Below are 16,821 nucleotides of genomic sequence, written 5' to 3'. Positions count from 1 at the left end.
GGAAGCCACTCTTTGTAAAATTAACATAACTTCTGCAGAACTGAAGTCAGAAATAATGTTTCCTCTTGAGAATTCAGAGAAAAAAATAAAGCAGGCTTACCTCTTTGTCTGCCTTTATGAGGTAGTAAAGTATCAGAAATAAGGGGTCCATGGGTGTAACGAACAGCAGGCGCCCATCTAGGTGACAGACATGCAAAAGTAAGCTTACACAATATATTGACTTTTTGGGGCTTTGGGACATTTTTTAGGAGAGTGAACAAATTTTTTTTTTAGTAAGTATCCCAATATTTTAATAAAACAAACAGGAAAATTGTATTTGTAATTTTATATTAAAAATGCAGAGATAACTTAATTCTCTACCCTGCCAAACCAAAGCACAAGCTCCACTTTAGGACTTCTGCTTCATGTACCCTCGAGTTTTGCCTTTTTTCTGGCCTGTATTAAAACCAGCAAAATTGAAGCTGTCCTCTGCTGGAAGATTTGGGGGCAACAGAAATTGGTTTGGGATACCAGAGATATTCAGCAATACTCCCCCTCTAACACTGGGCAAGGCAACACTGCTGGCAGAAGTCAAAGGCAGGACAAGAAAGAATTTCACGGGTTACTTAAGTGAGAGCTGCCTTCATCTCCAAAGGGAGAATCTGATGCAGTCTCCTAATGGAACAAAATAAACTTGGGTCAGAAAACACGCTCAGTATGTTGCATTCAAGGTTACACACAAAGGAAAAACTTGGTCTCCCATTGAAACAGACACCTCTGCCCATCTGGAGTTCATTGCAGGACAATGGCTTAGTCAGGCTTTTTGTACAACTGCACGTAATTGGAAACAATGTAACATCAAGGAAATTCACTAATGAGACCAAATAATTGATGACAATTTGACAGTAATTAGCAAATGAAAAGCAAATAAATGTATTTTTTTTTTTTTGTTTTAAATCACATGATTAAGATAATTAAAGGAAAGGAAATCCTATTATGATGGCCCTAAAACTAACAAAAGATCATGTGGGAAGAATGTGGTTTAGGCAAAGCTGATATCCAACCTACCGTGTGTTACCAACTTGATGCTCCATGTGAGGCAAAGCAAGCATCAGGACTACTTACAAACACGAAAGCTTTGAAATTGAAATTGGAAGGAAAAAAACCCACCAGCCACTTTCTGAAAGCTTCCATTTAAATGCTTTCCACCAAACCTCCAGGAAGAGTTATTTTGGTTTGTTCTAAAGATTCAGACTCACTATAGGTGCATAAAAACCTCTGACCCTCTCTGTGGATAACCAGATAATTTGTTTTAACTGCAAACACACAAGATTTTTTTTGTGTTGTTATTCTCCTGACCATTTCAGAGATACAGCAGCCCTAACATTCAGGAACAAGTTTTCCACTGTATTTTTTAAAGAAAACTGAGGGCATGATTTCTTAAGGCAACTGTTTCCCAAGGGCCAAAATAAAGGTTAGAAAGGGAGAGAGAGAATACAACATGGACCTAATTGAGAGCAAGGAGCAGACCCAGGCTGCTGGCTCACTCCCAAGACAGAGCAAGGAAAAGCTCAGAGACATACTGCTTGCATAGCTTTATGTGCCTGCAGAGGATGTTTAAAAGTTAGCACACACTTTGGGATATTACTGTTAAAGAAGGCATATGTCTGGAAGGGTTGCTTTTATTTATTGCTATAAACGGACTTTTCTCTAATGAAAAGGAATAAAATAAATATACCTTAATCTCCAGAATTAATACTTATGGACATGCTGGTCTGTGGACATGCTGGCAGAGAAACACTGCTACAATAACATCCTTACTGAAAAAGGATTGTGAAAGCTGCCACAAACAACTTACACAAGTTTTCCCCTCATTATCTGAAAGGTGAGCAGGATCAGAAAATGTCCAGGGGCAGTACAGACCAGCTCCTTTCAGAGAGAACACTGGAATAGCAGCTTCAGACAGCAGGCCTCTCCTGAGAACCCAGCACTTAGGCTGGAGACTGCAGAGGTAATTTAAAGATTGCAAGACCATATATTCCAGTGCTTTGAACTCTACCACACCACTTTGCTCAGCTAGCTAAGGCCCTCCAGCCCTTTCTTTTCCTTCCCATAGGATAAGTCCTATTAACTTACACAGAGGACTTGCTAGTGTGATTGACAAGGAAAGCTAACTATTTTATGGCACTTCAGTTTAAACACAATTGAATTACTTACTCCTCCTTCAAAAAATGATAAATGAACATCCATCTAATTGAGGCTGCCAAAGGCAACCTTTTAAAGAGAAATGACAAAGCCCCCAGCCCTGGTTAAATCCACATGGCAAATGAGTCTATCAGAAGATGGGGATATGATGCAGCATGTCTCAAACAACTAGGAAAAACACCTGTAAATTTACTAGGAGAGAGAGGGAAGGTCTGCGTACAAACATTGGTTAAAGATGGGGGAAAGACACATTATCCAACTCACCTTGCTGAACAGTCTGACCTATAAACCAGGAACGACGTTCCTCGTGAAAAGCTTTTACTTCAAACAGCTGCTGTGCACCACTATTGAATAAGTAAAGGGTTGCTTCCCCTGTTGAAAAGAAATCTGGTTTGTGTTTGTAAGCTTTCAGAAAAATCAAAAGAATACCCAATATGTTTGAAGAATGTGCCTTATATACATACAGACACACAAACATACACACAGTCTACATAAACTCACTACAAAGAGAGCTCAGACAAAAAACACTATTATATACAGATGTTCATTTACCAGCTCTGTAAACGAAACTAAATTTGAATCAATAAATAAGATGTGTGAATAGTTCATCTTACAACACAAAGCCTTTGATCCAAACGCAAATCAAAATCACTTAAGGAATCAGCTTTTTTTCTGCAGTGAAGGGGAAAGGTGGAAAACAAGAGAATTCCATCTCCTTCCATCTTGTTTGTCTTGAGGATATTGGACTCTGGGTTAGGGGAACAAAAGTCTCAAACCTTTCATGGACAATATGAAATACTCTTTCTTTTGTGCACCAAAATGGATTGTGATGACTCTGTATAGGTAGACATATGAAGTAAATAAGGAAGGTAGAAGAAGTTGGTTTGAAGTGCCCATCAGAACCTTAATAGTTGGAAAAGGAAAGCTTTATTTTAGGTGATCCCATAACACAGCTCTACCATTTCACATCAGTTTTGGGTTACAATGAAAGAGTGACAACGCATTGCAAACAGGAGTGGCATTTTCCATATCTGAAATAGGAAGTTGCCACAACTACAGAAGGGGCCACTGAAATGTGGTCAGCTGAGTCTGTTGGCTGGACTGCTTCTATCTTGGTTATCAATCCGTCTTCAAGAAACAGGAGCAACTACAGCAGGGCTGTCCTGCTCAGAGCACATAAATTGCAAAGCTGCAGTGACTTGCAGATTACGGGCTGGCTCAGAGAAGCCTCAATGTAAGCCCTGAAAGCTGACATCAGCACTGCTCTTCTCAGTCTGCAGACACCCCCAGGTGTGGAGGCAGCTCAGCAAAAATGGGCAGATACATGAATTCCCCAAAATTACTGATAAAGCATTTTTTTCCCTTTATCCAAAAGGCTGACCAGATGTTTAACCTCACTTAAGGATATAATTTCAGTACTATGATAATTTTTCTTTTGGGTAGGGGAGGAGAGGAGCAACAAGTAGTCATAAGGGGGAGCAAAGGTTTAAACCATTACCATGTGCACCCTCAACATGGGTCTACACCACAGTTTGATCAGCACCATATCAAACTACTCACAGAAGTGCTGACTGAACAACTTAAAACTCCTACCAGTGAGTATGCTAGCCAAATCCAGTGGTGAGCTACAAAATCTTGGGAAAAGGACCCTTCTTATTACTTAAGTACAGCTCCTTAATTTATGTCATTATAAAAGGACAGTCACCACAGGTTCCCTACAGTATTGTTAGACAGGAACTCCAGGGGGTGGAGAGAGAACCCAGGCAGTTTTGCTCACAGCTTCACTGATGTTTCTTGTGGTACTTCTGAATTGCAGTCTGATCTTGCTTCAGAGTCTTTATAAGGCTAGAAATTTTGCCCTTTTAACCTATCCATATAAAGGACAAAGCATGCTTTTACTTAATAAAGTGATTAGCATGAATTCTATAGTGTGCCGAATCCTTCAGTGCCCACTTACACAGTATCTGGCATCAACAATCCATCTGCTATACCCAAAGGTAAGGAAAATACATTAATAGTGTGTTCTCAGTTCTTCCATTTTCAGACTTTGTATTTATAACAGGCTACATAACTGAAAGTCTATGCAGGCCTATAAATAAGGTCCTGTAAATTCTGAAGGAACACACCCAGGCAATCATTGCACTTTAGGTTTTCCCCAGAAAACATTCCCAAGATCTCTGATTCTGCAAGGTAAACAGATTCTCTTTTTACACAGAGAAAAACAAATTAACATCTATGCTTTTAAAAACATAACAAATTACAAAGCCAATATGCTACAGCAGGAAATAATAACACAGGTGGAAAATATATGTGGCTTTATATTCCCACTGTAAATCTGAGCAATTGAGAAACACATAACATGATGAGTAAGTGATTTTACACTCTGTATTATTATTTTTGACAATTTTCCTCTTTTAAGAACAAGTATGGTTCCTATATTGTGACACTAAAATGTATCTGAAGACACATATATATGTAAATACATATAAATACAAGCAGACAATTTCAGACCAAAACCATAAAACTTTAATCTACGGAAAAGAAACGAGCTTTAAGCAAAGAAAAAAAAAAAAAAAAGCAGCATGAAAAATGTTTGTCAAACAGAATGTTAACCCTAATAAAGGCTTACTGCAAGTTTCTGTTGCAGTACCACATACTCCAATTATTAATTAATCACAGAATAATTACAAATCCTTGACAAAAAGAACAATCTGACTGGAAGAAAATAACCGTGGGATTGTGGCACCATTGTATTGCCTGCATTTGCTGCTCTTTCCATTGTGTTTTGAATTCAAAATGCCTCATCCTCTGTTAAGGAGAAAAGAGACACCATGACCTGGGCCAGGAAAAGAAAATCAGATTTAAAAATGAAAAGACCCAAAAAGCTTGGTAAGTACAACTGAATCACTTCTAACTCTATTTATTTTATAGCATAAGATGAATGCTAAGAAGCCTATATTTGGATTTAAAAAAAAAACTTGGACTCAACACCCAACACTGTAAGCTCCCCAAAACTAATGCACTTAAAAACAGAACTTAAATTACACCCTGTTTTTTGTGCTGCCAATATTCCTGATGAATAAACAGTTCAACCAATTAAAATTATAAAAGAAATCCTAAATGTTTGCACAGCATTAACCATCTGGCATAACCAGCAGTATCTTTGGCACTTAAGACTTGTACCTATCATCATTATTTCAGCTTTGTGAAATATGAATCTTCTGGTGGTGGAGAAAATCAACCAGAATTTTTAGAGGCTCATGTCACAGTTCCAGAACTTGCCTGTGCTTGGGTTGCGCAGTTTTGTAAACAAGGGCTCACTCTCAGGTGTCTTGGGGGGATCAATGGCAGCCTCTGTAGAGAGAGAGGAAAAAAAGTTATGAACTTGTAAATTGTGAAGCATTTCACATCTGCTTCTCCAAGATATTCAGAATTAATTGGATTGACACTTTTTGAAAACACACACACACATCTGCCTAAAAATTATATGCCTCAGCCCAAATTCATCCTACCTGATCAAGGCACTTAATTATGATTCCAGACTTCCTGGCACTCTCTATCTGTCACAGGAAAGATACGCACCTGGGGATGATTTAGATTTTGAAAACCACTTCCCTCTAGAGAGCCTTCAGGCAAGAGAGCTCCTAAATTTGACATCCCAGTTAAGTAAGATGAACTGATATGCTGCCCTGATTAGTCACAAAGACAATGAGAATGCTTTGGTTAGCTAGGCCAAGCACAATGTGGACATTAAAAAATTGCAAAAGGTAAAATACACACGGGAAGAAACTATCCTTTAAAGCTTTCGCAAAGTCAGATTATGCAGGAATTAGCCTACTCTGGTTGTTACTTCTGTGAAAAACATGCACACTTATTTATCTGTTATGTATAAACTTCAAAAATAAAGACTGCATTTAATTCCCCCCATAAGAAAAAGACACTGAGAGAATGCAGCACTTCTGGCTGAAGCCCCTTACAGTTATTCTCTTTCCTGTATCTTTGAACAAACAGAAGACAAAAAGCAGAGCCACAAAAGTATATTTTTTTCTGTGAAACTGCAAAAAGAAGGAAACAGCTACCACAAGGACGCTGACTCAAGTACAAAAAACCACATCTATAAGTATCCCCAGTTAATTATATTCTAGCCAAGTTCTCTTTGTAGGGAAAGTCTAACTTATATTTATGAAAACAACTTCCCACATCTCAGTAAAGAGCACCATGACAGCATCATCTTTCTTAGCCTGCACACTGCCAGTTCTGCCCCAATTCCTTTCATACAGGCATTCATCAGAGCAAGGAAAATTACTACAACATTTCACATATATAATGAGTATCCAGACCCCAGAGAATGGGCTGACAGAGATCAGGCTAATGTTTGTGTTATGGTGCTGCTGAGGAAAGCAGAGAGGAGCAGTAGAGGCAGACTGCATGATTATTCAAAGAAACAGAAGTGCCACATTGTCCTTCCCCTTTCAATAACATCCAGCAGGTTTGGGAAGAGGGAGCTGGCAAAATTCTTTGGCAAAAAAGGAAGTAGGAACAACCAAAAGTAGCTGTCCTCCACCCTAGCTGAAAGCCCCAACATACCTTTAAAGGACAAGTGGATTTCTCACACTTGGCTATTCACTAACACCTCATGGGCAAGAAAAAAATAAAAAAGGCCCAAATAACTCTCAGCCTTCATATCCACTACTTGTTATTCAATTGTGTCACCAATAGAAGTTGCCCAGATAAAGACATATACAGGACACAAAAAACAACTGTGTTTAGTGATAAAAGTGTGAGAGGGCAATAATTCTCAGTTATTCAGGTAATTTAAAGTAATTTTCTTCCCCTCAATACTTAACTGAGTCTTCAGGCGGCTAGAAAAAGTGCTTCAAAAAGTTTCAATATAAGTTGAGGGCCTTAAATGGAAAAGGTCCGTATTTGCTAACCAGATTTGCTTCATATGCTGATACATAAACGCAAGGTTGTCAAGCTACATTTGCCCTGGCAAAGGCAACTTTCCAGTTTCTAGAGCTGTGTATATTTCAATTCTTGACCACAGTTTAACATTAGTGTATTTTTTGTTACTTTTTAAAACACTGAAGTGATTAATGATAGTGAAAGAAACACACTGCATGTGTTTACTTTGATGTGTTTCACATGAACATGTTAAAATATACACAGTAAATGTGAGTTTCAAAATTTAAAACAAAAAGCAAAACAAAAAAAACCCCAAAGGAACTTTCAGCGCTCACTTGCTCTGCTTTCTTCGTGCATAGATTGATGAACCCTGGGAATGAGTCCAGCTGAGCCTGAAGTTGCATCTTGTCAGCAATTAAATCAACAATCCTTCCTCAATTTTTGCTGTTTTTATTGACATTTGCATCTTTACTGGGTTGAGACGTTCTCTTCCTAACCTGCTAGTAGCGCACCGAATTTATCCATCTCTGCTACGCCCGGGAGACACCTATAGGTAGGGAGCACTAAGTGTAACAAACCCAAGGGATACAGTGTCCCAACTCTTCCTCAACAATCCTCTCCCTTCCCAACCCAGAAAACCACCCTCCCTCACCCAGGCCTGCCCCACACTCTCCTCTGCCCCTCTGGCCCTGCCAGGAGCTCTTCCCCATGCCAAGAGCAGCACAGCTCTGCCCACAGAGAGCTTTGATGCTCCACTGGCTCCAAGAGGTTCACCTCTGCACAGAGGGCATCAAACCCTAACAAACAGTCCAAGTTGCAGGCTTGTCCCAGTATCTCATGACAATGGGATCAGAGTGTACACAACACTCTCCACACAGCTGCCACGGAAAATAGTTTGCCTGAAGGGACATGCACAAGGAAAAGGGAAGGACTGGGCAAAGGCAAAAGTGGTTTATTTGAGTTTCTTTCAGTTTCCTCGAATGTAGGCAATATTCCACTCCATTTCCAGGGGCATCTGAAGTATATTTTTGTTATAGATTGGCTTTACTATATGTCAAGTTGGCAGACAAAAAAAAGAGGCAATTGGGAGAATGCCTGCTTGGAAAACTGGATGCAGGATTAATATGGCCTTAAGGGCAAAGAAGGCCCTGTTTATCTGAATTTAAATACTTCAGGACTAGGAAAATGCTGAGCAAGGGATTTTTGATGTTAGGTGTCCAAACCTAACTTATTTGAGTTCTGGACTTTAGCCAGGAAAGGTAACTGGATTTCTTTAATGCCATTACATTTATCAGTCCTTGTATTTCAGCAAGGATCTCTTATAGCTAAGTAAACACAGACTTCTTAGAAAGCAGTACTGTAGCCATTTTCTAGCAAAACTGAGAGTTTAACTAGGTTGGGATTTTTTTTTTTTCAATTTTAAGGTTCACCTCCAGATAAGAAATCACCTTACAGAAAATAAACAGAAAAAAAAGTAACATTACAAGAAGAGCTGTTTCGTTAAATTCTAAAGGAAAATATCAGATGATTTCCACCATGCTTATTGTAACAGTTCCCATAGCTCTGCCCTGAGAAACTTGTTCATCTACAAGAATACTTGGAGGGAGAGAGGCAAGACCTTTCTGAACAGTACATTCTCTACCAACAGTGACCCACAGTCAGGTCAGCTTACTAACATGTGTCATTACAGCATGTTTTTCTCCTAGGACAATACACACAACAGTGATATAGAAAACTGATAGAAGGTATAGGCTCAACTAATCCTGTCTCAAGGAGGCATCTCAGCCAGCTACTGACTACTCAGTCACTCTTTAAACTGTCTGGAAAGACAGAAGGCAGATAATTCCAGGAGGCAGCTGAAGAAAAGGAGAAAAGATTACTGTGTTTCATGGAGCACAGACATACAATCAGGCAAATTCTATAAAAGATACATAAACACAACGAAGTAAAAATGAACCAGCTTTCAAAGGATTTCTGGCAATAATTTCTTCCACAATGGATAGATATGAGGCACTAATGAATCTCATCATTAAAACAAAAAAGTGTTACCTAGCATAGCAACATAAATAAACTGAAAAACAGTGTAAAATTCCCACTAAGAGCTATGAAACTGTTATGGATGATGCAAAGTCTATTCACCTTCTTTTTTAAAAAAAGTGCTTATAGAATACTCTATATAACAGACAAATATCAAGTTATATGGAATTCCCATGCAAAAAGCTGCCAGTCAAGCAAGCAAAGAGGCTGTAAATATCTGTCAAATGCGTAAGAGGAAAAAAACCTCAGAGAGCACAAATTTCCCAACCACCACCATCCTGCAAAGAAAAAGGACTATTTAAGTCTGGAAATATAAAGTTAAGATTTCATTTAAAAACAGATATTAAACCATACGTCACCTACACCAGTCTTTTCCATTCCCTTCTTAACTTCTAACTGCATGAAAGGTGTGTCAGATGGAGACATTATGATGGAGCCCATTAAATAGACATTTTATGGAAGACTTTAAACTATGTAGCCTAAGGGTACAGATAGGTTAGATCTAATAAACATTTTGTTTGCATTCATTTTAGAATCTTAACCCTCATGAAAATGGCTTTAATTCAGTGTCCATGTCCTTTGTTGTGCATCATGCCCTGAAAAAAGCCCAGTGAAAAATAACTAATAAATTCGGTACTTTGTATCACTCAAATTTTTCATAATTTATCTAAGTTACAAGGTCATTAACTGCAAACATAATAAATGAATTCAGGTATGCATAGGCATTTTTGAATTCAGTTTCATAAATGGCTTTAAATGACCAAAGATCACAGGCGATAGATAAGTGCAGTCCTGGGGTCCCCAACTCTGCTCCCTTCTTGTTTTGCATCTCTGCCGCTTTTTTCCACCAAAACACAATCACACAGCCTCACAGCAAGGCAGCTCAGTTCACTGATCCAGCTGAAAAGTAACCAGCCACAAGAAGTGGCTTTACGAAGAAGTAAAAAACTCTCAATCGTACCAGTAAGCTTATTGGAACAAAAGACAGAATCCACAGCAGGAGCAGATCATATGGAATAGATCCTCTCCACAAGTGACACAGGTGTCTTGGACCAGTGCACATGAACTAGAAAAAAAAAAGAATTTACAGAGTTGAGAAAGCAGGAGATGAGCTATAGGTCTACACTGTTGCTTCCTTGACTCGCAATACTCTGGTGAGCATTAAACAGAACACAGCTCGATTCACCTCCACAAACAGCCAGTATTTTGCAGGTGCTTACATAGAGAGTATGGATTTGTACATGCCCACACTTGATTTTTGGAAATAATCTTAATCGTTATTCATTTATGTAGACTTGATGTTACCTCACCACTTTACTCCTTCTTTGACTGTACATAGTACTCACTTCAGTAAGGGGACTTTTGCCAGGCCTATCGTAAAAGACAGAATGATTGTCAGTTTGGTAATCATGGCATTTATTATTTGGTGCCCTAAGGAAACCACGTTCAGCGTGACACAATTTAGAACATTCTACAATACAACACAGTATCTAAAAATTGCACTGTTTTCTATCTTGACCACAACTTCATAAAAAAATGCTACTTGACAGTTTGAATGGTCTTTTGCTCCAGAACATAGCTAGGCAATACAGCTAAATTTTAAGACTTAAGCCTGAGAGCATCTTTTGGCTTCCTCTTATGCTGGCACAATTCATTTCTTAGCCAAACCCTCCCCCCACGTTCATGGACTTGCTAGCAGCAATGGACAGTACTAATTCATCCATTACTGAAGTCTAGATGCTTGGCAGAACGTGCAGAGTTTCAGCTGAATAAAGGAGAGGTCAATCTTGAGAAGTTCAAGAACTGGTTATCACTTGAAAGGATAAAAACTACAGACTTCCCTTCTCAATATTTATAGGGTCAGCACTGGTGCAGCTGTATTACTGGCTGAATCAGCCCTATTCCCATATGCAGAGAGGCCTAAGTTGGCATAATATGGTCTCTTCCAAGCCAGATGGCAGAAAGCAGAAGTGGGAGATGGTGTTACACATTAAAACATCTCTTTTCAGTTATTTTATTTGCTACACTTCCTTCTGGCTTCTTAGCTTGCCAGTTATATCTGCTTTATTCACAGCAGAGCTCAGTATGCCTTTTAGGAGATGACATGTAAGAAATAGTGCAAATTACCTGCAGGCAAGAGGCTTTGTTCAGGAGATGCAAATGCCAGTTTAGGGAGAGGTATAGTAAAATATACCCACAGAGTGCTAACTTCTAAAATAAGCATATTCACATTCACCTTATTAAAAAGGTATATAAACATGCGCACATATTTTATATAGGCTTTCTGATGTTTTCACTCAGCTGTTAAAAAAATACATATTTGTTTATTGCAAACATTATTTCCAAGTTCTTTACCTAGATTATTCTGGAAAGTATTAATGTTCAATTATTCTGCTCAATTTTGACACTCATTACAATTTTTGATTCAAGCACCCTGATAGCCCAGCAGTGTGATCTATTTCATAGCAGATAAACTGAACTTTTTTTAAAACAATAAATGAAAGCATGTATCAAAGTGCAAGGATGGAAAAAAAATTAATGCAAACCCTGTCTACTTCTGTTTTTAAAACCAACTACTTTCACAAATTAAGTATTCTACAGCTTCTTTTACTTTGACATGTTCTCTCACTATGACTCAAAATTTTCAAGTCAAATACTTCTTTGGTTACTGCATGGAGACAAAAGTTCCTTAGTCTCAATTGAATGGATGGAGGATTAATTTAATGTGTGCTGATGCCCCATGGTTTGCCATCACGGTCCATTTATTTCTGCCTCCATTTGTCTTTTGGCATATATGAGATTTGTTCAAACAATTTGCCAAGTCTAATGTGAAACTGTTCCTTTTATTTTTGAATAAGTAATTCCTAAAAATAATAGAATTGTTAAACTTCCCTCCTCCACTGCAACCCTTCCAGTTCTATTCATATGGTAGTTCCCATAAAACAATAAAAGAGCTAATCAATTTACTGTGTCAGAAAACAGCAGACTGAAAAAATGTGCTCAGCTAAACTTGTCTAGTGCAGAAAATTAAAGGTTGAGAATAATTTTCAGCATGCAGCTAACCCCTACTTATTTTCCTAATACAGACAAAGACAGAACATATTAAATACATCAGTCTGAACTTTGGGTGTAGAATGGACCACACTTAGAAAACTGCCTTCAATTCCTGACCTCTTTGCTAAAACCGGTGAAGGATATAAATAGTTCCAGTTCTGACATAACACCTATCCCTGAGGAGTACTGAAAAAGAGACTGTCCTTCACACCAATCCTGTTAAACAGCTAGTGTGATTTTCAGAAGACTAGTTTGAGGTCATTATGTAAGAATGTTTATTTGTTATACAGAGCCCAGATCACATCTATGTCAGATATAGTGACTTTACCACAGTAATTGAGAGTTTTCCAAAGCCCTGCCTTTAGATTTAAATAGTCCTAAAATTAAAAATCTTTAGATTTTGATAGCCCTACAATACAGGGTCTCAGCAGTATTTCTCAGTCTAGAAAATAACTTCTAGCTCTCATGATTTTCAGAGAACACATAAAAAATGTAGCTCCATGGGCCCAGCTCAAAAGGTAGGTAGAAATTTCCTACATTCACATTAAAAGCAGTTTTGTTTTTTTTTTTTTTTTAAAGTACATGGATACTCAGTAAATACAGACAGAATCTGCTCTATTAAAGCACATCATTAGTAACTTTGTAGCCGTGAGAGAGCCACAGTTTAATCCCCAGGAGCTACTACTTTTCTCTTGTACCTGTTCAGTAGCTAGACCAACAACAGAACACCAGTACAGGAATTTCTACATTCTCAGGGGTAAAGAGTTTGGATACATGGGTAATGTAACAGCCTTGATTACCCAGCTACCACTAGAAATGCAGGAAAGCACTATCTGGAAACTCAGCCATCCACCAACGAAACCTGTGTGGTCCTTCAGGACTCGTTAGCACTTTGGTGTCTCCGCACCATGATTCCTCCAGAACTCCAGATTCGGGAGGTCTTCTTAACCATCGACGTCAACGACTTTGCACAAAGCAATCTCAGATCCAGATTCCCAGCCAAGCTAATAAAATCCCCTGGAACATGGAGCACAGCACAGAAACACCCAAGTGGGTCTACACAGAGCCAGCTTGGTCCATCAGGACTTATTAGTTCAAACACTGTCTGAAAGCAGCTGCACTGCAAAGCTGGTTCTGGAAAGAGCAGAGATGTGTTAACATGGCACAGCACTTGAACTAATAAACTGCTAGCTCTGAGCAGAGTCTGCCCCAGGCTAAATCTGGTGCCTGTATATCCACTGCACAGTTAATCTGCAACTGCAGAAATGGCCCAAAGAGTTGACTCTGTTTCAAGCCCAGCATGCACGGCTCTTCCACTACCACCAACATGACCAAGTTTTCTATCCTTTCTCCACAACATCCAATCCCTCCGTCTACCCTCTTCCTGTTTGTTCATTGTTTTCTCTCTTGCCCACTCACATCCATTTCTCAAGCTCTCACTACATAAGGCTGCACAATGTACATCAGCAGCTTCCAGCCTTTCCAGAGTGATTAACCATGGTTACCACCCTCTTCTCACCCTGCCTGAGCAGCACTTCGTAACTCCCCTCCCACTACTTCTGGCTTCCCTCTTTGTCCTGTCTTTCGTGGTTCAATCCCTAACCAAGAAACCATTACACTGATAAAAACAAAAATATGATTGTATTTGCATGTCAAATTGCCCCACCTTTATTGGCAAAAAAAGCAAATATCAGCAGAAACACCACCACAAGACCTCTTGCCAGGCCAAGGGCAGGCTACCATCTCTAAAGGTAAAATTTGCTATTTCACCCAGAAGTTGCTTAGCAGTCATCTAAGATATGGCTGTCTGAGGGTCTCCTTTTCCTTTTCTACTTGAACTTTGCTTTGTGGGATTCTCCCATGCCAAAGAGCCCAAGTGTCTTGGTGTGCCAGAAGGGCTGGTGAGGGCAAAGACTGCCTCAGCCAACTGTGCTTCCCCTCCTGCCTTCATCCACCTCTACAAACCATGCAAAGTAACTGCTGAGCATACGGTTTGTAGCTCTGATGTGCAGGCATGAGAGGACCACTAATTACCAAACTTCTACAGTACTGGAAATATGACAGAATTAATCACTTGCTACAGAAAGTGACAGCCTGTCCCTCTAAAACCAGTTCACACCATCAGTAAAAAAAAATCCACTCTGACTGCATTCCTCTAGCCAGAATCACGACTTCAACAAAGAAGATGTGCAGTTCTACCTGACAGGAGATTTCTTGTTTCTGAACTGTTTCCAGAACACTGAAACCGATATAAAAACTACAAAATCAGAAATAAAACTGAAATTTGTCTCCTCAGTCATCACACATGCTCTGAATGGCAGAGCAGCAATTTATTGTCCATGCAATATAACAGCATATAAATGTGTACTTAAACAAGGAAATTAATAGTAATTTCATAACCTTCAATACTAAATCAGACAAGCTTTTTTTAGTAGACTCGGGAACAAATGGCATTGAACTCACACCCAGAAAGAGATACTGCACTTACTTGCACCAGCTGGTTTTAGGTATGCATGTATCATAATACCATACAGGTATTATGAAGATAGAGATTTGTCGTATGAACAGAATTTTACTGTCAAAGGACATTTTTGTTCTAAATCCAACTGCAACCATCCTCATTCCTGAAAGCAATCAGGTCTTCCTACTACACATTCTGCTAAACAGCCAATGAAAAATTCCTGTGATTCATTCAACAGAGCAGTTATGAAATGCAGAATTCTGAAAAGTGGCAACGTGTTAACTTAAAAAAGCTTTTCTGAAAATAACGCTAAAACAAAGCTAAAATCATGCAATGTTTCGTTTGGCTGGCAAGTCTCATCAGCTGTGGAGTTCTGAATTTATCAGCCACACACTTTTTTTAAAAAAATCACTATGTGCTTTGAAGTTCAACTAAGGCTTAATAAACTTTCTTACAGGTCTGGAGTACTATATAAATTTTGTCAGAGCTGTGCTGGCATAACTGGTAATACAAACTGTCTGGCTTCATGAAAGTTACAAGCTCTGGCTCCAATCCTGCAAACACTTACTGAAGAATTTAACGTACTGCACAGAACTGACTTCTCATGCATAAGCTAAGCATATTTGTAAATATTTGCACAGTATGGACATCTGTTGGCATAGTCAGTCATCTAATACAAGATTCGGCTTTAAATCCTAGTCTGCCTGGAGTCAATATTAAAAAAAGGAATTCCTCACTTTATGAATTACTTTCTTAGGCATCAAGGATGTCAGATACCAAAGGGTGGCACTGAAAAGTTACAACTAGAGGAAGAATCAGTGAAATCATAACAACTGGTTCTGTTTCTTATGTAACTAGAGAAGCCTGGTTTCTTACGGGTGCATGTCTCAAGATTGAGCTCCTGCCTTATTTTCAACCTTTGCTGAACAAAGCTCTTGCTATACCTTTCCTTCAGTTGTGCCATTTACATTTTCTCACATCATCACAGACAAAGCTCAGAAAATTACTCCAAAGAACTCCTCCTTTTTATCAGGTTTGGTTATTAACACTTTTCAGTTATGGGCGAGCTAAGAAATAGCCACAGTACAAAGCTGGCCCACAGATAATCATGGGAAGTCCCATTTCTTTAAAAACGAAACTAGAAAAAGACAGTTATGTCTCCTTCCTCTTAATGCCTTGACATTTGAACACATCCTGTTTCACTCATCCTCTTTAACTGCAAAACATTTTGTCATCTGTTTGTTTAAACCTAATACCAGGCAGAAATACACGTAAAGGAGCAAAGGCATCCTCCCATTGATGCAAGGCTTCAGGGGAGAGAGGGAGCCTCCACATCAGAGCGGATATTGCACCTGCAGAGCTGCCATGTGGAGCTCTGCTGCTTCACAATAAAGAGTTGAGGAGATCTAATCTGGCTTAGGACTGAAATCTGTTTGACAGCTGTGGTTTAGGGCACCAAACCGTTTCCTTGAAGAAATGCAGGAAGGGACTGCGGGGACGGGGGCGAGGCGGGCCGCCAGCTCCGGGCAGGGGACAGCGACACCCCATCGGGACAAGAGCCCTCGGCCAAACCCTCATGACACGCATAAATTAAACGCACTGATCCAGCGAGGGGAACGGGGTCCCTGGAGAGGGGAGGGCGGGAAACGTGCGGGGCCTGGTGTAGGGGCCGTGTCTCCAGCCGGCCTCAGCACACCGGGCGGGCCCACAGCAGCCCTGGCAGCTGCCCCAGGCCCGGCGCCGAGCGCCCTCCTCCTCCCCGAGCCACCGGGGGCAGGGCGAGCTGGGCGCTGCGGCACAGCCGCCCGTCCGCGGAGCGACCCCGCCGGGTTACCTGGGGCAATGAGCACCCACTGCGCGGGGGGCGCGCCCTGCCCGCTCCGTGCGCCCCGCATGCTCCGGGCGCCCCGCGATCCCGCAATCCCGCCGCTCCCGTTCCCGCCGCCGCCGCGACAACATGGCGGGGGGGCGGGCCGGGAGGGGAAGGGGCCGGGCGCAGCAGGGCGCGGCCATGAGGCGGGCCGGGAAGAGAAGGGGCGCGGCCATGAGGCGGGCCGGGAAGGGAAGGGGCGCGGCCATGAGGCGGGCCGGGAAGGGAAAAGGCCGGGCGGGGCCGGGCGCGGCCATGAGGCGGGCTGGGAAGGGAAAAGGCCGGGCGGGGCCGGGCGCGGCCATGAGGC

The 16,821-nt window shown here is 40.6% G+C and overlaps 1 protein-coding gene across 3 annotated transcripts in view; it reads right to left on the bottom strand.

Moving 5' to 3' along the window:
• RNASEH2B (ribonuclease H2 subunit B) overlaps window positions 1-16,564 on the bottom strand; it is a 43,160-nt gene extending 26,596 nt beyond the window's left edge. For all 3 annotated transcript variants that reach the window (XM_083855710.1, XM_083855708.1, XM_083855709.1), the window contains exons 1-4: window positions 16,476-16,564; window positions 5,467-5,538; window positions 2,449-2,556; window positions 101-177 (exon numbers count right to left, since the gene is read on the bottom strand). In XM_083855710.1, the coding sequence (XP_083711836.1) occupies window positions 101-177; window positions 2,449-2,556; window positions 5,467-5,538; window positions 16,476-16,536 (318 nt within the window). In that variant the 5' untranslated portion in view covers window positions 16,537-16,564. The remainder of the gene's footprint in view (window positions 1-100; window positions 178-2,448; window positions 2,557-5,466; window positions 5,539-16,475) is intronic.
• Window positions 16,565-16,821: the final 257 nt, after the last annotated feature.

The sequence above is a fragment of the Zosterops lateralis genome (genome assembly GCF_965231275.1).
Source record: "Zosterops lateralis genome assembly, chromosome: 2".
Taxonomy (NCBI): domain Eukaryota; kingdom Metazoa; phylum Chordata; class Aves; order Passeriformes; family Zosteropidae; genus Zosterops; species Zosterops lateralis.
This window is presented reverse-complemented; position numbering and strand designations above follow the sequence as displayed.